Here is a 20,765-nt window from a genome sequence, read left to right on the forward strand (position 1 = left end):
TCTATAACATTTAGTTATTCAAGAACTCATAGGAGTTTAATATCCTAGACACATGGTCACAACGAATTTTTTAACTCATTCCTCTAAGCCCCTTTACTGTTTCACTCATCTCGATGACCACTAAGCCAACCTGTAATGGTTAGTCTATTTTATTATTCTTTTTTGTTCTTGAGATGCTGTATTTTCTCAGCACCAAAAACCGGGTGCATTAACATTTGTGGAAAGAAAACATAGGCAGATACAAGTTTATAGCTAAGAAGCATGGACATAAACACGAGATAGTGACACGACACAACACGTACACAGCGACACACCAACAACGTAGGACACGGACATGTTAAATTTTTTATATAAAAATTAGATAATATATGTGTGTATATTGACGTAGTAATACTTCTAATAAAAAACTTCCAAACCTAGTTAGTTGCAGCGGCGACGAGATAGTCGGTTAGAGCCAGAGCCAGTTGGTGGCAACGGTGATCAAAGATGGAGAGGAGGGCAATCGGAGGTGGAGGGAGGCAAAGAGAAGGTAGGGAGAGTCAGAGATCAATTGGGCAAGTGGGCAAGGAGAGGAGAAACTCTACTTCGTTACTGTTTGGGTTTTTTTTTAAGTTATCTTTTTTTTCCCCTAGTGAGTTTTTAAGTGCTTAATGGGTTGGGCTTTTGTTTTTCATTTGATTCTAGGTTTCTTTTGAACTAAAAATAAGTTTCTTTTAAGTGGGAGTGTCCATCCCTCACGTGTCTGAAATTAAAAATAAAAATAAAAACTAGACACTCTAGTTCATCCTTCCTAGGTTTCTAGTATCAACTCATTTTCGAGATAAGAGATGAAAAATGAACTATGGAGACGAAAAAAGAGTGTTGGGTCTAAGGAGGGCAGCAGGTCTCATTCTGTGGAGGTTTGAGTATTGGCTATTGGAGCTTCGTAATGATTCCATTCTAGCTAAATGGTTGAGGCGCTTTCCCTTGGAAGTCAATTCTCTATGGCATAGGGTTATCATAAGCAAATATGATAGGGGTGATCAACCATAGCCGAAAAACTGATCCGATCCACGTTGATTTTAAAGAAGAATTGGTTGGAATTGATTTTTCCTTTTGAAAAATTGACTAGTTGGCCGATCGACTCATCCAATACCAAAGAAAACCGATACACCGATTGACTTGTTAAATAAAAAAAAAAAGAAAGGTCGAGGAATCTGCACCCATCATTCACGTGATTAACATGGATGCTGATTCACGTGAATCATATTTTCTTTCCTTCTATTTTCTCTTTTGACACTTCCCTTTCTCTCACCAACATGGCTGTTTGATATCCACATTTCTTTTATTTTTCCTTTTCTGTTTAATATTCTCTTTTCAACTTCTCTCTCCCTCCCCTTCCTCTATCTCTCTCGTTTTTTCTTCTTTCTCCTCTTTCCTCTTTCCCTTTTTCTTTCCTCTTCCCTCTCTTTTCTTAGTTCTCTCTTTCATTTCTTCCTTCATCTCCCTCCCTCTTCTTCCTTTCTTCCGTCCTCTCTTGTTATCGGTGTTGGTTTTCTGCAAAAACCAACATTGACCGACCAATGAACACACCTAAAACATGGTCCCAATCCCTTGAGTGGGCCTCAGGTTTGGGATTGATTTCCTTTAAGGTACCTTTCTTCACTCAATTTGGGAAAAACCTCATGGGGAATGGGTCCTGAAGACACTTGGGTTAGGTCGGGCAACATACCTCTTTGTCCTAGATTTTTTCGTCTTTATCGTTTGTCCTCTGTGAAGCTAAATTCGACAGCTTTCATTCTTCCTTCCTCACGAGTGGGGTTTTTCTCACTCGTTCTCGTTAGGCTTTTGTTGCTCTTTATCCGATAGGAAAATGATGGAGGTGTTAAAAAACCCGATGACCCAAAAAACTGATCAACCTTACCCAACCCAGTCTGTGCGGTTTGGGTTGGGTTATAAACTTTTTTGAGTTGAGTTGAGTTCAAATAAATGAAAATTTTATGGGTTGGGTTAGTTCAAAGGTTTATCCCTACAATAAATTTGACAGCTTTCATTCTTCCTTCCTCACGAGTGGGGTTTTTCTCACTCGTTCTCGTTAGGCTTTTGTTGCTCTTTATCCGATAGGAAAATGATGGAGGTGTTAAAAAACCCGATGACCCAAAAAACTGATCAACCTTACCCAACCCAGTTTGTGCGGTTTGGGTTGGGTTATAAACTTGTTTGAGTTGAATTGAGTTCAAATAAATGAAAATTTTATGGGTTGGGTTAGTTCAAAGGTTTATCCCTACAATAAATTTGGGTTGAACCGAACCACTCGAACTAATTATTAATTTTTAAACTATTTATTTAGCTCACCATATTTATTTTAATTTTATTTCATTCAATAAACCTTTATGGATTTTTTTTTCTTTGCAAAGGTTTATGGATTATTTTTTCTACAACTGCTTTTAAAAGCAACAATTTTAATTTTCAGTTAAAAAGAAAAAAACTTTTTTTTAATTTTTGGGGTGTACTTTGTCACTGTACGTTGTCTAATAACTTGATTCAAAAATGCTAAAAACTAACCATCATGGCTGGCCCATTGGTCTAAAGGGACTAGGGTTAATTAAGAGGGAATAGATTTGAACCCCATGATGGCCACCTACCTTAGGAATTAGTAAATTCTATGTGTTTCCCGATACCAAATGTTGTAGAATCAGACGGTTGTCCCGTGAGATTAGTCGAGGTGTGCGTAAGCTGGCCCGGACATTCAAGGATATCAAGAGAAAAGCTAAAAACTCTTGTTTTAAAACAACAAGCATCAATTACAAAACATCATACCATCTGCAGAAAAACAAAAGTAAATTGGAGAAAGGGATTTGCCTCAGACGGGTGTACTTCTTCGCTATATAAATAAGCATCGACTTACAGATCTTGATTCAATGTTAGACAACATAGAAATAAATGTTTAAGATATTATAATTTACTTTTTTTTTGTTATACGATACTTCAAATAAGTGGCCTGCATAACCCGAACAATTTAGGGTTGGATTGAGTTGGGTTTATTATTTAATAAGGGTCCATTTCGGTTAATTTACAACCCGAACAATTGAGTTGGGTCTAAAAAGTATTTCAATCCAACCTGATATGACCCATTCTTAAGAATGAATAAACCACCACTCAACCCAAAAGCTTAAACTGATGGGTTGGGTAAATTTAATTCATTTATATGGATTCTAACACTCCCCCTCACTTGTGGGCTTGGAAAACAACATCAAGACCCAACAAGTGGAAATCATAATAAATGGGGAGGAAACGACAATGCAGGGGTTCGAATATAGGACCTCCCGCTCTGATACTATTTTAAGAATGAACAAACCACCACTCAACCCAAAAGCTTAAGCTGATGGGTTGGGTAAATTTAATTGATTTATATGGATTCTAACACCCATGAACACCCCTATACCTAATGGGTCGACTCCTTTGGGTTCGGGCGGCTTTTTAATGCACTTTAACTTGTTATTTTGTTCTCTTCTTTTCTTCTCAATCAAATTAGTTTCTCAATTTAATAAATTTTTTTAAAAAAAAAAGGTACTAGAAAAAAAATGCAATTTTAAACTTCTAATTTCATTCTAGCTTTTAAAACACATCTCACAATTGTATCCCCCTCCACACCCCAGCCTAAACAACCATAAAAGCCACAAAAAGTTATTATTAAAAAATAATAATAATAATAAATAAAATAAACTCCTGCATATCTTGAACCTTTCAAATGAGTACGTTAGAGCTATAAAATTGTGATCCCAAATTGTAATGTTTTAGTTTCAACAAAGACACTTCGAGACAAATGATCATACACCTTTGATATGAAAACATTCTATTAATTCTTGTCTAAATGAAAACCTCCTCACAACTTATAAAACAGAAATACACGCAAAGAGTATAATTATGCAATGTCCAATTAATAAAAATACTAACCTGCCCACTCAATATCTTCCCTTGTACATCCTGAGCGGCCTTCTTAAACCTCTCAATTCCCTGAAGTCAAATAAGCAATCTATTATGTTTTGTTAACAAGACATGTAATATTAAATAAATAAAATTTCTAAGCCTCCACATAGAAATAACAAATCAAAATAAGATGCACCCAGATCAGTATCCATGGGGTGCACAACTTTATCAAGTTTATTTGTTGAATTAGTTAGAAGTTAAGATTATGTGGACTTAGTTAGAAGTTGTTTTAAAGTTGTTTAGATTTTGTGTTTAAATTTAGCAAATAAATCTCTTTTTTTGTTAGGGAAGTTAGGAGGTTATTCCTAGATTTTGTTTCCTCTTGTAACCTATAAATAGTGTCTCTATTCCTCATCTTTGATCAATCAATTTGAGAATTTTATTTCTTCTCTCTTTTCTCGTGTATGTCTCTCTGGTGTCTTTATCCTTAGTTTTTATGGTATCAGAGCTAGGTTAGATTGACACCGAAATGGTTAAAAACAGCCATGAGACTGATGTGCGCAAGGATAGAGTTCCAACGGATCAAATACGACCTCAATTTCTCTCCCTAAATCACATCCACGACACCTCACATCTCTATCTCTGAAAACACTTCGCTCCAAATTACCTCTCCAAAACTCAACGGAAAAATTTTTGCAATGGTCTCAATCGGCCCTCCTAGTTATTCGTGGCCGTAGTCGACTCGGGTACATCAATGGCACGATAGCAGAACCAGATGAAGCTGACCCTTTGTTTTCCGTGTGGGATGCCACAAAACTCAATGGTCATGGCATGGCTCATTAACATTGAGGATTGAGGACATTAAAGAATCTTTCATCTTCTACTCAACAGCAAAGGATCTTTGGAATGCGCTCACTATGGCTTTTTCTGATTTTGATAACTCGGCTCAATTGTTGAATTACGCAATAAGCACTTCCTTACGACAAGGTGAATCTGATGTCACCCAATACTACAGCTCATTACGTAGGTTGTGGGCTGAACTTGATTTATGTCCTCAATCTCGAATGGGAGAACTCGAAGGATGCTGAACGCTTCCGCCGCAACACGTCGAGAAGGAACGAATTTATGATTTCTTGCAGGTCTTTTCGTCCGGAATTAGATGAGTGCGTGGCCGCTTACTTGCCACAAAAGCCAATCCCAGCCATTGATGAAATCTTCGCAGAGTTCGCTGGAGTCAAGCCGTAAACGGTGATGATGGTGATACACACGCAAAACCTCTGTCCCTCTCACTGGAATCATCAGCTCTGGCGGCACGAGGTCCACCACCACCTTCATCCCGATCTACTCTGTCGAACAAACCTATGGTGTGATCATTGTAAGCGCACAAACCATACAAAAGATCGGTGTTGGGGAACTCCATGGTCGTCCTCAACGGAAGAATTTATCAGGGGATTATCGACCACTCCACCTACAAATACTCCATCTTCTCGAACCAGCTCCTCTGACTATCAGTGGGCCTAGTTGTGTCAAACTCTCAAGATTTGGCCACCTCTCTCCCTCCATTTTCGAAGGCATCACAACCTGAACAGCTCTATCGCCCCTCTTAACACACCGCCGGTTGAGTCTACTCCTTCATCAAGTTTTGTGGCCACAACGAGGTATTTTTAGTGCAGCTTTAACAAGTCAGCAGCATTCCGATCAGTGGATCTAGATTCGGGTGCAACTGATCATATGACCGCTTTTCATGATATGTTTACCATGTACACCCAACCCGATTCACACATGTCAAGCTTGCAGATGGGTCATCGGCCATTATTAAAGGGCTTTGGTTTCTGTTATTCTTAGCCCAAACATTACATTGCACTCAGTGCTCCATGTGCCTAAATTATGTTGCAATCTAATTTTCTGTTCAGAAGTTGACTCATGATTTAAAGTGTCAAGCCATGTTCACTGACTCTAAGTGTTTTGTTTCAGGACTTGATAACGGGAACGACGATTGGCAATGTTTGATGGCTTTGAAGGCTCCTACTACTTCAGAGGACAAGTCTAAGACAATAAACAAGTCTCCAGGTTGTAGTGAGTCGAATTCTAGGGAACACAAATTTTTACTTTTACAATCGCTGTTTAGGCACCCGAGTTTTCAGTATCTTAAACATTTGTACCATTCACTTTTTCATAAAGATGACCTTTTTACTTGCGAAGTGTGTCAACTTGCAAAACACTCTCTCGTACATCTTTCCTTCTGTTGAGTATATATATCATCCAGTCCCATTCACAATGATTCATAGTGATTTATGGGGGCCGTCTCGCATCAAACTATGTCCGGTAAACGTTGGTTCCTTACCTTCACTGATGAACCACATTGGGGTTTGTTGGGTCTATTTACTTAAAGAAAAAATCAGAAACTGCATCAATCTTTCAACAGTTTCATTCTCTCATTCATAATCAATTTAATACGAGAATCAAATTCTCGCACAGATAAGGGGACAGAATATTTAATGAAATATTGAGAACTTTCTTGTCTCAAAATGGAATCATTCACCAAAGTTCCTGTGTCATTACCCCCAACAAAATGGTATAGCTGAAAGGAAAAATAGGCATCTTTTTAGAAACTGCTCGTGCTCTCATGTTCACCATTCTGTTCCTAACTGTTTTTTGGGGTGATGTTGTCCTTATTGCTTGTTATCTCATTATCGGATGCCCTCTCATGTTCTGAAATTTTAACACTCCACTAGAAATCTTACTCACTATCTATCTGCAAATCCGATCTGTCCTCACAATTCCTCCAAAATATTTGGATGTACTGCATTCACTCACGTTTATGATCATGAACGTCACAAATTGGAGCCAAAAGCCAGAAAGTGTGTCTTCCTTGGTTACTCTCCTACTCAAAAAGGCTATAAATGCTATTGTCCATTCACCAATAAATTTTACACTACCATGGATTTCACATTTTTTTGAGTCTCAATCTTTTTTCTCCCTAAATTCCCCTCAAGGGGAGACTGAGCCTATTACAAGTAGTCTTGATGGAATTTTTGGGAGATTGACGATCTAAATACCAGACTTGAGTCCCCTCAATAAAAAATACCTGAGATTGATGGTCTAAATACCGAGTCACCTCAGCAAAAATACCTATCCCGATCGTCCCAATTACTCAGATAGAAGAGTCAGTTCCTATTATTTCCTGTAATAATGAAGATGATCAGTCAACCCAATCGAAAGTGACAAGAAACTGAGACTCTTGTTATTCTCGGCGACAAACGGTTCAAAGAGGAGTGGAGCCACCACAGCCTCAACAGCAAAGTCATGAATCCATCTCGTCCTTAGGTACTGAACATCTACCCTTGTGCCTCAAGACAATACTAATGATCTTGATCTTCCTATTGCACTTAGGAAGGGTGTGAGATCATGTACTCAACATCCAATTGCTCGATGTATTGGTAAAGTCATTTATCTTCAGCAGTTCAGACCTTGGCTCTCAATCTGGAAGCCAATGAAGGTACCAAAATCCATTCAAGAGGCTATGAGCAATCCACAGTGGAAAAATGCTGGTACGGTACATGATGAAATGAAGGCTTTGAAGCTTAATGATACGTGGACAGTAGTTGATCGTCCTCAAGATAAAACCAACGGTAGGATGCGATGGATCTTTACTGTCAAATATAAGGCTGATGGGTCCATGGAAAGGTATAAGCAAGATTGGTGGCCAAAGGATACTCTCAGACTTTTGGGGTAGACTATCAGGAGACATTTGCACCGTTGCAAAATTAAACACAATCCGTGTCCTCTTGTCTCTTGCTGCAAATCTGGATTGGAAACTACAACAACTGGATGTCAAGAATGCATTCCTCAATGGAGATTGGAAGAAGAGGTGTACATGGACCTTCCTCCTGGATTTGACATTGATAAGTATGATGGAAAGGTGTGTGCTCGAAGAAGAAATCTCTCTATGGTTTAAAACAATCCCACGTGCATGGTTCGGGCGATTTTCAAAGGCTGTTTGTAAACAAGGATATACCCAAGCTCAAACTGACCATACAATGTTCTATAGGCACTCTCAAGGTAAGATCACCATCCTCATTGTTTATGTCGATGATATTATTGTCACAGGTGACCATCATGAAGAAATAGAGAGACTAAAACAGGCACTGGAAAGGAGTTCGAAATAAAGGACCTGGAACACTTCGGTATTTTCTAGGGATGGAAGTTGCAAGGAGCAGAACTGGTATATCTGTGTGTCAAAGAAAATATGTATTAGACCTCTTGAAGGAAACCGGAATGCTTGGATGTAAACCATCTGATACTCCAATAAGTCCCAATCATAAGTTGGGAGAGAGCCTAGATGGGGTACCCGTTGATAAAGGGAGATATCAGCGTCTTGTTGGAAGATTAATCTATTTATCCCACACTAGGCCGGATATTGCTTTGCAGTGAGGTTGTAAGTCAATACATGCATGCTCCTACTGAAGAACACATGGAAGCCGTGTATCATATTCTTAGATATCTTAAAGGAACTCCAGGGCTTGGATTATTTTTCGGAAAGGATGATGACAGAAAGATTAAGGTGTTTACAAATGCTGATTGGGCAGGTTCTATTCAAGATAGGAGATCTACGACAGGATATTATTGTACCTTCGTATGGGTAATCTTGTTACATGGAGGAGTAAGAACAATCAGTTGTTGCAAGAAAGTAGTGCTGAGGCTGAAATCAGGGCATTATCTCATGGTATTTGTGAGATACTGTGGTGGCTGAAACTCCTCCTCCAAGAACTCAAGATCAGGTTTGATAGTTCAATGGAAGTCTATTGTGACAACAAGGCTGCAATTGCTATTGCACACAATCCAGTGCATCATGATCGTACTAAACATGTTGAGGTTGACAGACATTTTATCAAGGAGAAGATTGAAGAGAAAATTATAAATCTGATGTATGTTCCATCATCAGATCAAGTTGCAGATATCCTAACAAAAGGACTCTTGAGACCCGTATTTGAAAGGTTGTTGATCAAGCTGAAACTGTTCAATCTGTATAATCCAGCTTGAGGGGGAGTGTTGAATTAGTTAGAAGTTAAGATTATGTGGACTTACTTAGAAGTTGTTTTAAAGTTGTTTAGATTTTGTGTTTAAATTTAGCAAATAAATCTCTTCTTTTGTTAGGGAAGTTAGGAGGTTATTCCTAGATTTTGTTTCCTCTTGTAACCTATAAATAGTGCATCTATTCCTCATCTTTGATCAATCAATTTGAGAATTTATTTCTTCTCTCTTTTCTCGTGTATGTCTCTCTGGTGTCTCTATCCTTAGTTTTTATTATTCTTCTTAACCATGGACATAGATTTGCCCCATCCCTGACCAATTCAGGGAAGATACAACACACAATCCTACACCATGTCTTTAGAGATACCGTAGGGATTTTAGTTCTTAGCCTTTTAGCTTACACCAAAAAGATCAAGGCTAAGACCTTAACATTCATCCATCAAACTCTCAAACCCTCAACATTCATCCATCAAACTCTCAAACCCTCAAGAAGGAAGTACCTTTAACAAAGTTTTCCCAAAACTTGCTTCCTCTTCTGCAATTATTTCCCTAATTCGCACCTCATGTTGTTTCAGCTCTGGGAAGATATCACCCATCAATTTCACAACAGTACTCACTGGTCTGGATCACCATAATCGTTAGCAGAAAACAATCATATAAACAAATATTTAGACATACAATTTAAAGTTATATTATGACACTCAAAAGATGTAGCAAGGAAAGAGTTGTGCAGGCGAGTAAAATAGAAAAGTCCTCCTACCCATTGAAAAATCCTTCTTGAGCTTTTAAAACTTCACTTCCATATCGAACTGCTCGACGAAGGATACGTCTCAAAACATATTCACGTCCCTCATTACCTATCAAGGATTTTTTAAGAGACGTGAAACTATTTAATGGAGCATCAAATGATGTGCAAAGAGTGAAGGTGGACGACAAATCCAATCACAACAAAATATGAACATAACAAGTGCAAATATTAATTTTTAACAATGATAACAGAACCCACAGAATGTTAACAAACAACTATGCAACTGATAAGCATAATTACTTGCTATTAAACAATCCTCATCCTGTTCATGGTATCGAAGAAGAAAGATCAAAATCCACTACCAATACAAGGATCACTTATATAAATTCCCATGGAAGTTCCAAAGAGAGAAAAAGAAAAGGAGAAGGAGAAAACAAACAAACAAAGAGAGAAGACAGGACGTAACCAATAATTACAAGTAGAAGGGCTTAAAATGCTTTCTAGACAGGCATTTCCTGTTTTCAATAGTACTCACCTGGACAAGCCCCATCGGCAATGGCAATTGAAAGAGTTCTGATATGATCAGCAACAACCCTATATCCCATGTCCACATTGTCCACATCATCTGGTCCAACTTTTCCAGTATAAGGCCGAGCTCCAGTTGCCTACAAATATTTGAGGAAAAACAGAAAACGCCATAAGAGGAATTCATACTTTGACTGAATATAGAGATCTAGATGATTACTCTTCTTCCTTGTGCAATTCAACCAAAGATGAAGCGTCTTTCACTGAGACACCTATCTTTCGTGGCTAAATGCTACTATAGTTTTTTTCCCAGCAAACATGATTAGAAAAGAACAGAAGAATTTCCTTAAACAATGAGAAAAATGGTAGCTATGATTTGAGATTTAACTATTCTTGTTGTCTCCATTTGAAGTGCAGTATGCAAACACTCTTGTAATTATTCCCCTTCTTACATAGTTCCGGATAGGAGAACCTTTGGCAACTTTGTTGGTTTAAGATTTTTCCCATTGCACATTGTCATTTGTTCAAAACATTGGTATATTACAAAAAGAGAATAGGGAAAATATTATTCTTTATTAATACATCTGGAGATCATTTCCGTAATCTCCCTTGGTCAAGGCAGAAGAAGCTATTGAATCACAGTCTGAACAGCTTGCTTTCCACTTTTACAGAAGGTCATCCTTCCAAAAAAAAAAAAAAAGATCTTATGGCTTCATTTATGAGGACTTCTTTTTGGTTTGTTTGGTGATAAAGGAAGAACTGAATCTCCAACAATAAGAAAAATTCGTTTAATTTTTCTTTTCTGGATTACGTTTTATTTTCAGCTCTCTATTGGTGTAAATAATATGCCTTTAACTCTTATATTCTTACTTCTCCTACCGCCACTTTAAAGACGTTTTCGTAACTTCCTTGGTTTGGGGCTGGCTTTCCTCCCGTCTTTCTATAATTTCATATTAGTCTATGAAATAGATTTTTATTTAAAAAAACATGTTTTTCAAAAGCACCATCCTAAATTATATCCTATGCAAATCACAAAAGTAAAAATATATATAGTAAGAAAGATCCTGATCTTGCCTTTTGGATTGCATCAAAGATGGGCATGAACAGATCAGTGTCATAATTACTCAACTTGTTCTGAAGTACCGAAGTCAGTCTTTCAAATTCCAAGCCAGTATCAACATGCTTGGCAGGGAGAGATTTAAGGGAGCCATCATTTTCCCTGTTGAACTGTAGCAATGATAAACACAATCATTAATAACCAACGAAGTTGTTCTTATCACGAAATAATGATAACAATAACAATCAAAACCCATCAAAAGAGATGCACCAGCAAATCTACTGACAAGATTGTAGGACCAAAGCCAACCAATGCAAACATTATTTAGTAACCACACTTCTTAACTTTGCAAGGTTTAGGCAATGTAACTGGTATCCTTAGTTGTCTTCCAAATATTTCTTAGTTTAAACTTCCTTCAGAAGTAAATCTACCATGCTTACCTTTTCATTTCGTTTTCCCCCCTTTCCAATCAACGGGAGACCTAACTAATACAGCAATATCAACCAAACAAACACTTAAGCAATCAGGCTTTCACATCAGATGAACCAGCATGCCAGAAGTCAGATATGATACAGCTACTCCAATGTTAATAATAAACATATTACAGTTCAACCACAACACAACCTACATCAGGGAAGCTACTAGAAAAACAGGAAATATTCCAATTGTTGCAAGGATCAAGAATCATATGGCCAGATATCAGTTGAAGAGTCAGAAAACACTGAAACAGAGAAGGAGGGGGGGGGGGGGGGGGGGGGGGGGGGGGGGGACAAGAAGACTACTTGAATAAAAACAAGGTTCCATATCTCAATGCATGTGGGGTCATCATTATTAACCAATCGTGCAGCATCCCGACCACCAATCATATCATAATGTATCTCAGTGCAAGGTCCACAAGGACCAGTATCACCCATCTCCCAGAAATTGTCCTGCTCAAATTTAAAAAAAAATTAGAAAAAAATTTGAAGAGCTAACATGAAATACACACACGAAAAATAAGATAATTAAAGAATCTGCAGCATAAATACATGGGGAGTTCAACATATTTTTTATACCATCATGATATTTCAGAAAGACAACAAGACACTTGTGGGTTGTAAGAGAAAAAAAAAGACTGAAGTTGTCATATAATCTTACTTTGCAGCCAAATGGTAAGACACGTTCAGCTGGTAAAAACTTCAGCCATATATCTCTGGCTTCATTATCAGGTGCAAGACCAGCTTTCTCATCACCACTGAAGTAGGTGGCATAAAATCGATCTGTGGGCAGTTTATAAACCTGTAGGTTCATAAAACACATAACTGTAACTACTATGAGAAAAAACAAGCTACAACTGATGTAAACATAGGCCTGCCATAACCAAAGAGCAATGGATTTTCCTCAATATTTTGATTACAGATGATCGAGGAGCTTTTCAAAATCTCCCATTCCATGAGGGCTAATTGGAAACCGGTGACCCTTTCTTTCTTATGTAATCACTCTTTCAGACAGAATGCTCAAAAGAACCAACTGTTGGATGCGGATTTTGACCTGCCACGTGTCCGGATCGAAATGGTGAGTTGAATTGGCATCCGTGCAAAATATGGAAATGGACTTAAAATCACTAAGGTCGGCAGTCAGGGTAGGACCTAAGAAGCCAAGCCGACCTTCCATAATGTCCGTAACGGTGTCTCTTCCGAACTCGACAACACGCCGCATTTTTAGGATGTGTCAAAATTCCTGTCGGGTTCAGCTTCTATAAATAGAAGCTCCTGCCTTAAATGCAAGGTACGCAAACCTAGATATATTTGACAAGTTAGATCGGATTAGGACTAACTTGCTCGTCGGAGTGCTAACTTTGTTTGCAGGTTCCTCAAATGCTCTGGGAAGGCGTTTGGCAGCTTAGAGAAGTACCTTCCGATCATTCCGACATGTCCCTCTTTCGAGTTTGGCAAAACCAAGCTCAAACATTTGGCGCCGTCTGTGGGAAACGACATATTTGAAAGTCAGTCACGCTTCTGCAATTTGAGCCGATGGCCCAAACCCGCTCCCAGCAGTCACGTTCTCAGCTTTCGCCGATCCGCTCTCCAAGGGGGATCCCACTACCCACAATGCCCATCCTCGCCGCACGTATTCTCAAGTGGCGGGAACCCCGGTTGCAGAGCGTCAGCCCCAGGTGGGGGCTATCAAGGAGAATGGAGGTCGGCTTGCCACATCTGATCCCATAGTGGCTCGGGACTTCCACCTCGCCTCAGATCAGTTTCCACCACTGTGGCCTCAGAGGAACAGCTGCCACCGCGTGTTCTTCGTCTTCGTAGCTGGGGGAACACGGGTGCGCGTTCCAGGGCAAGCACCGACGTGGGTGTGGATCCTGTCGTCGTAGCTAATGTGATCGTCGAGCTTACAGAGGTCAAAGCGCGGCTAGAAGCAGTCAAGAGGGGGAGTGAGGTGTCCGACTCTTCTGTCTCCAGGGATCCTACCAAAGGGAAGGGGCTGCTGCATCCGACCAGGAGAACAAAGTATCATTTTCGACCTTGTAGGGAGGGCCAAGTAGAAGCACCCTCGCGGAAGACTCAACGCCCGGGGTTGGGCGGTCCCTCGGGGGCACCGGTGAAAGGCGACGCTCAGCAAGACGACCAAAGGAAAAATCGATGCCCAAGAATTCTGCTGCCTCGGACTCATCAGGCATCGCTCAGCAGCTATAGCGCCCGCCAGGGCCGATGGACCATCGAGACGTCGGTGGGTGGCACTGAGGATTAGGAGGACCAGGTTGACTTACGAAGGGAAAGGAGCTCGGAGGTAGATGACCGAGAGAGATCCTCCCAGGGCGATCGCTCATTCCGATCCGAGGTTGACCTTCTCCGAGATTAGTTTCAGAGGAAGATAGAAGACCTTAAGAGGCAGTGCAGACCCTTAGATCCACATCGCACGGTCGAGCAGGAGGAGCCACCTTTCTCCCAAGCGATCCTAGACACGCCCATCTTGTCGAGGTTCAAAGTTCCGGTCATGAGCTCCTATGATGGGTCCGGGGATCCAGTCTTGTATGTTAAAGTGTTCGAAGGAAAGATGGATTTTTTAGCCGCGAGCGATGCTATGAAGTGCCGAGCGTTTCAGATAGCACTGGAAGGCTCGGCGAGGCTATAGTATTGACAGCTGAAGCCGAGGTCAATCGACAGTTATCAACAGCTGAGAAGATTGTTCATCAATCAGTTCTCAACTAGGCAGTTGTTAAAGTTGCCACCCTCCCACCTCGGAACAGTGAAGCAACGGGACAACGAGTCCCTTACGGAGTACATCGCTCGGTTCATGGACGAGCATGTCAAGGTGGTGAGTTGTAATGACGACATCGCCATGATGTACTTCACGCCAGGGTTGAACGACAGAAACTTGACAATCGAGTTCGGGAGCCGCCCGCCGGCCTCTCTAAACGAGATGCTTGCCCGGCCTCGCCAATACATTGATGGCCTGGAGCTCTGGACGGCCAACGAAGCCAGGCGAAGCAACCGCGTAGAGATCAGGAACACAAGTCTCCACCCTCCAAGAAGCGGCGCGGTGATGATCGAAGTTCATCTCGGCGAGTCGATGACGACAAGAATAGAAGCCGGCGTGATGAAAGGGGCACTTCAGATCGTCGTAGGCCGAAGTTTGACAAGTTTACTCCGCTGAATGCCTCGATCACTGAGATCTATGCAGCAGTCGAAGACACCGACTTGGAGGTGTTGTTTGCAGCCCCGGAAAAGCTCCACCGACCTTCGGGAAAGCGAGACAAGCGACTCTACTGCCGATTCCATAAGGATCATGACCACGACACCTCCCGTTGCTTCCATCTAAAGGAGCAGGTCGAGGATTTGATCCGGAGAGGTTATTTGAAGAAATATGTCGGCAACAGAGAACGGGCTGAGCCTGAGGGATCCACTTGGGAAGAGAAGCGAGAAAGGTCACAGCCGCCCAGACGAAAAGAGGATCACCCTACAGTTATAAATACCATTCATGGGGTTCCGAGCAGGGGACGATCAGGGCAGAAGAGAAAAGCTCTAGCCCGAGAAGCAGCGCATGAGGTTTGTACCTCGTACCCTAAAGAGCCCGTGATGCCAATCTTATTCGACGAGCAGGACGGTGAGGGGGTGCATATGCCCCATAACGACGCTTTGGTAATCACCCCCCTAATAGACCATGTGAAGGTCAGGAGAGTTCTTGTTGACGACGAGGCGTCGGCTAATATATTATCCTTCTCGACCTACACGGCTCTAGGATGGGAGAGAAGGCACTTGAAGCATAGCCCAACGCCCTTGGTTGGCTTTGCGGGGGAGTCAGTTGGTGCGGAAGGATGTATCTCGCTACTTGTTACCATTGGCGAAGGAGAGCATCAAGTGACCAGAGTTGCCGAGTTTGTTGTGATAGACCGAAGCTCGGCATACAATGCCATACTTGGTTGGTCCCTGATTCATGACCTCAAAGCAGTTCCATCCACTTACCATCAGGTTCTGAAGTATCCAACCCCGACCGGAATTGCAACGATCCGAGGTGAGCAAAGAACATCAAGAGAATGCTATGCTGCTGCTATGAAAGGAACCGCCACTTGTGCAGCAATCATGGAACTTGAAACAACCGCACCACCACATACCGACGAGGTAGAGCTTAACTGCGGTACACCAGCAGAGGAGCTAGAACTTGTCTCCTTGCTGGGGCTGGATAAGCAGGTCAGCATCGGCAGGGCTGGAGGTTGAGGTGAAGGAAGAACTCGTCGGGTTTTTTAAGGCGAATTCCGATGTGTTCGCGTGGTCCCATGATGACATGCTGGGTATCGACCCAAACATAATGGTGCATAGGCTTAATGTAAATCCTAATTATAGGCATGTAAGGCAAAAGCGTCGGTTTGTCGACGCAGAACAAAGTAATGTAATTTGTAAAGAGGTGGGACAGCTATTGCGAGCTAATTCCATAAGAGAAGTTCATTACCAAGCGTGGCTTTCCAATGTTGTTTTAGTTAAAAAGTCAAATGACAAATGACGCGTCTGTATTGACTTTACGAGCCTCAATAAGGCGTGTCCGAAAGATAGTTTCCCCTACCTCGGATAGATCAGCTCGTTGACGCAACCGTAGGGCACAAGTTACTCTCTTTCATGGACGCATACTCCGGGTACAACCAGATCCGAATCCATGCACCCGATCAAGAGCACACTTCATTTGTTACCGACCAAGGGCTGTATTGCTACAACGTCATGCCCTTTGGTCTAAGGAACGACGGAACGACCTACCAGCGAATGGTCAACATGATGTTCGCCAAGCAGATCGGTCGCAACATGGAAGTATATGTGGACGACATGTTGGTAAAGAACAAGCAGTCGAACTCGCATTTAGCCGACCTAGCAGAGGCTTTCAGTGTACTCCAAAAATATCAGATGAAGCTCAACCCCGAAGAAGTGCGCTTTTGGGGTTTCGTCGGGAAAATTCCTTGGATTCATGGTCCACGAACGCGGAATTGAAGCCAATCCGGACAAGATAAGGGCAGTCCTCGAGATGGAAGCGCCGAGGAATGTCAAACAACTTCAGAGGCTGAATGGTCGTCTGGCAACTCTGAATCGCTTTGTGTCCCACTCCACCGACAAGTGCCATCCTTTCTTCCAAACATTAAGGAAAAATGGTCGGTTTGACCACCGACGATTGCGAAGCAACATTTCAGCAGCTAAAGCAGTACCTCAGCACGGCCCGCTGTTGTCCAAGCCACTGCCTGGCGACGTTCTCTACTTGTACTTGGCCATGTCGGAAAACGTCGTGAGCTCGGTCCTTGTAAAGGAAGCAGAAGGGCGGCAGAACCCAGTTTACTACGCAAGTAAGTCGATGACCGAGGTCGAGGCTCGCTACCCCCTGTGTTGAGAGCTGGCCCTAGCATTGGTGACATCAGCACGACGCCTGCGACCGTACTTCCAGGCACATAAGATAGTCGTTTTGACAAACTTCCCTTTGAAGCAGATCTTCTACAAATCTGAAACGTCAAGTCGGCTAATGAAGTGGGCCCTGGAGCTCAGTGAGCATGACATCGCCTTCGAGCCCAGGACAGCACTGAAAGGTCAGGCAGCCGCAGATTTTGTCACCGAGCAAAATCCGGCCAGGCTGAGGGCCAACGTCTGCGACCAGTGGAAGCTTTACGTAGATGGTTCATCCAACGAGAAAGGCAGTGGGGCAGGCATGCTGCTCCTCAGCCCCGGTGATCTTCGATTCGAGTACGCACTCCGGTTCAATTTTCGAGCTTCGAATAATGAAGTCGAGTACAAGGCGTTGATAAACGGGCTGAGAGTTGCAAGGGGAATGGACGTGAAGCGTCTTTTGATCCTCAGCGATTCGCAACTGATCGTCAATCAGGTGACCGAGGAGTACTAAGCGAAGGATGCTCGTATGGAAAGGTATCTAGCCAAAGCTCGGGAGTTGCTTGCCCAGCTCGAAGATTATGTGATTCGACAAGTGCCGAGGTCAGAAAACTCCAACACCGACGCACTGGCGCACTTAGCCTCGACCTATGAAACCAACCTACCAAGAACGGTGCCAGTAGAGATACTTGCTGAGCCATCCATCGACCAACCGAAAATAATGGAGGTCCAGTCAGCTAAGCCCACGTGGATGAATCCGATCAAAAGTTTTCTGACCAGTGGTTTGACTCCAACAGATTCGAGCCAGGCCAGGAAGCTCCAACGTCAAGCGGCTCATTACGTTATGTAAGAGGGCAGCCTCTACAAGAAAGGATACTCTCTACCGTTGTTGCAGTGCCTCGACCCAGAGGAGGCGAGGTACGTTATTCGCGAAGTTCACGAAGGAGTCTGCGGAAACCACGGCGAAGCTCGTTCTATGGCTGCAAAGATCGTCCAACAGGGCTACCATTGGCCGACGATTGATCGCAACACCAAAGAGTTCGCAAAGACGTGTGACAAATGCCAACGCTTCGCGAACGTCTTGCGGCAACCCCCGAAGATGCTGACGCCAATCTCAAGTCCTGGGTCTTTCGCTTAGTGGGAGCTAGATCTGATCGGCCAACTACCGAAGGCGAAGGGGCAGCTGAAGTATGCCGTGATGGCAGCAGACTATTTCACCAAGTGGGTAGAGGTCGAACCCCTGGCATCCATTACCGAGGAGAAGGTCATCAGTTTTGTGTGGTCGAGCATAGTATGCCGGTTCGGCATACCGTACACCCTCATTACCGACAACGGCAAACAGTTCGATAGTGCCCGATTTAATCAATTCTGTCAACAGCTCAGCATACGTCACTCCAGCTCATCCGAAGTCAAACGGACAAGTTGAAGCTGTTAACAAGATTATCAAACGCGGTTTGAAGACAAAGCTTGAGTCCCTGAAGGGTCGGTGGGCGGAAGATCTGCCAGAAGTACTATGGTCCTATCGAACTACGTCGCGCCGATCTACCGGCGAGACGCCGTACGACCTAGCTTTCGGGTCATAACGTCCTCAAGAAGGTAATGCAGCATGTTGGAGCCCTTGAGCTGAATTGGGAAGGCCCGTACAGAGTCTAAAGTAGTTCGCTCCCAAGCTTATCTACTATCCAACCTCAATGGGAGACAACTCCCCCACCCGTGGAACGCGGAACATTTACGGGTCTATTATCAATAGAGTGAAAGAAAATTTGTATAATCCGACGTGTAAAATTTCATTTGTTAATGAAAGTCGATCTCCAATGACTTGTGCAAAATTTGACTTTATTCGTTAGTGTCGTCAACTACTACCGAGCTACGTCAAATGGGGGCCGAGGAAGATTACGTGGTATGACCTATGCTAGACCATATTCCAAACCTTGGGAGCACTAGTCATCTTGTAAGAACCTAGCCATCCACATTAATTTTAGCTCACCGCCAAGCTGGGTTACCTCGATTTGTAAGTCGTTGGGCAAAGAAGAGATAATGCAGACTTGAGAAACTCAAAGAAAAAAAAACTGAAATTGAAATTCAATTTTTGAAGTCGAAATTTAATTGAAATTTTTTAAGTGTAAAGATTTCGGAGAGAGCAACTCAGATCTGAGCAAAGTTTAATTTCAATAAATTAAAATTTGATGTGAGCTGAGGTATATATGCCTCGGCTCGGTACAACATTCATTTTTCTTAAAAAAGAGAGAAGTGAAAGGAAAACAACAGAAGGCAGGAAAGAGAAAGCTACTCCTCAGAAGGGTCGTTGGACTTGCCGGCTCCTGTGTCGGAGGGGTCGTTGGGCTTGCTAGTCCCTGCGTCGGCATCGGTTGTCTCGGCTCCTTTGCCAGCATCAGCCGGACGATCAACCCAGACAGCCTCGTACTCTTGCTCAACGACCGCGATGGCATCTTCCGAGCAAGCCACCTCCAGCCTCTCGACGGCATTGTAAAAGCCCTTTTCTGCCAGGTCGCGGACGAGATCGTCAAACTCGCGAAATTCCTTCACCTTCTTCTCCACGAAAGCCCAGCTCACCAGGTTCTGCTGAGCTTCTCTCGACCCCCTCTCTACAGTCTCAGCTCGACCCTTGACGTTCTGAAGATCGGCACGAGCCTGAGCAATTAGGGCTCGAGACCTGTCGATCTCAGCCTCCTTCTCAGCTCGAACTCGTTCCACCTCCGCCTCGAGATCGACTACCCGTTGGTCGTGCGAGGCCCACGTCTCCTCCTCCTTAAGGTCCCGACCTCTATCTAAGAACTTACCATAGAGGCAGATAGGCAAGCGTGGTAGTGCAGCTGCAAAGGACCGATGTTAGAGCGGGGAAGCAAAAAAGAGAAAAGGCAAAAAGAAGGGCTGGCAGAGCTACCTCTGCAGCAAAAGCCATTGTCTTCCTCAACACCTCCGCAGGGTTCCCCGACGTCTGGATAGCTCGCTCCACCCGATGAGAGTTTGAAGACCTCACCTTCGTCGCGACATCGTGGATACTCGGCGGGGAGAAGGCGAGCTTGAACGAGAATCGGAACCCGTCGCAAGACTGTCGACCTAGCGGGGACCCCTCCTCCAAGTCGACTATGATGGGGGGCGGTGGAGATTTAGAAGTGACCTCTTCAGATCGGAGCGTCTCCTTCACTCACTTCTTCCGGAAAAGAGGAGCTACCCACCCCTCATCTCCGACAACGGTTTGCAGAGGCTGAGCTTGGAGAGCCTGAACCTTGGCCAGGTTGGCAAGGCCAGGGGCAGGGACGTCAGCACTACTCATATGCTGACGAGCCTGGTGTCATGGTCATGCTTGTCCAGGGCCTGTTGCCTGTGGCCGCATGCCCATAACAACCTCTTTCCACATACTTTTATGCTATGTATTTAGTTTTACTTGTTATTTTGTTTTCCTTGTACTTTTGGTGGCGAGGGAAATTGATCTTATTTTATAATAATGAATGTATACATATTTGTTCATCATTCAAAAGACTTATTCGCAAGAATTTTCCTTTATTCATTCATTTTGTCTTCCTTTTTTATGAACTTATTCAATATATGTCTATGTATAAAATATGCTAAAAGATAAAATCTGATAAAGGCCCATCTTATTTATTAAGACAATACACCTGTT

At 42.8% G+C, this 20,765-nt stretch overlaps 1 protein-coding gene across 1 annotated transcript in view; it reads right to left on the bottom strand.

The window, feature by feature from the left end:
• The window catches only part of LOC111020723 (alanine--tRNA ligase-like), a 51,823-nt gene that overhangs the window by 22,871 nt on the left and 8,187 nt on the right, over nt 1-20,765 (bottom strand). Inside the window, 7 exon segments of the mRNA XM_088127004.1 lie at nt 3,937-3,996; nt 9,444-9,564; nt 9,704-9,800; nt 10,227-10,356; nt 11,291-11,443; nt 12,056-12,202; nt 12,411-12,551. Coding sequence (XP_087983130.1) covers nt 3,937-3,996; nt 9,444-9,564; nt 9,704-9,800; nt 10,227-10,356; nt 11,291-11,443; nt 12,056-12,202; nt 12,411-12,551 — 849 coding nt within the window.

Source organism: Momordica charantia (assembly GCF_013281855.1).
Source record: "Momordica charantia cultivar OHB3-1 chromosome 8 unlocalized genomic scaffold, Mcharantia_2.0 BLBB01000008.1, whole genome shotgun sequence".
Taxonomy (NCBI): domain Eukaryota; kingdom Viridiplantae; phylum Streptophyta; class Magnoliopsida; order Cucurbitales; family Cucurbitaceae; genus Momordica; species Momordica charantia.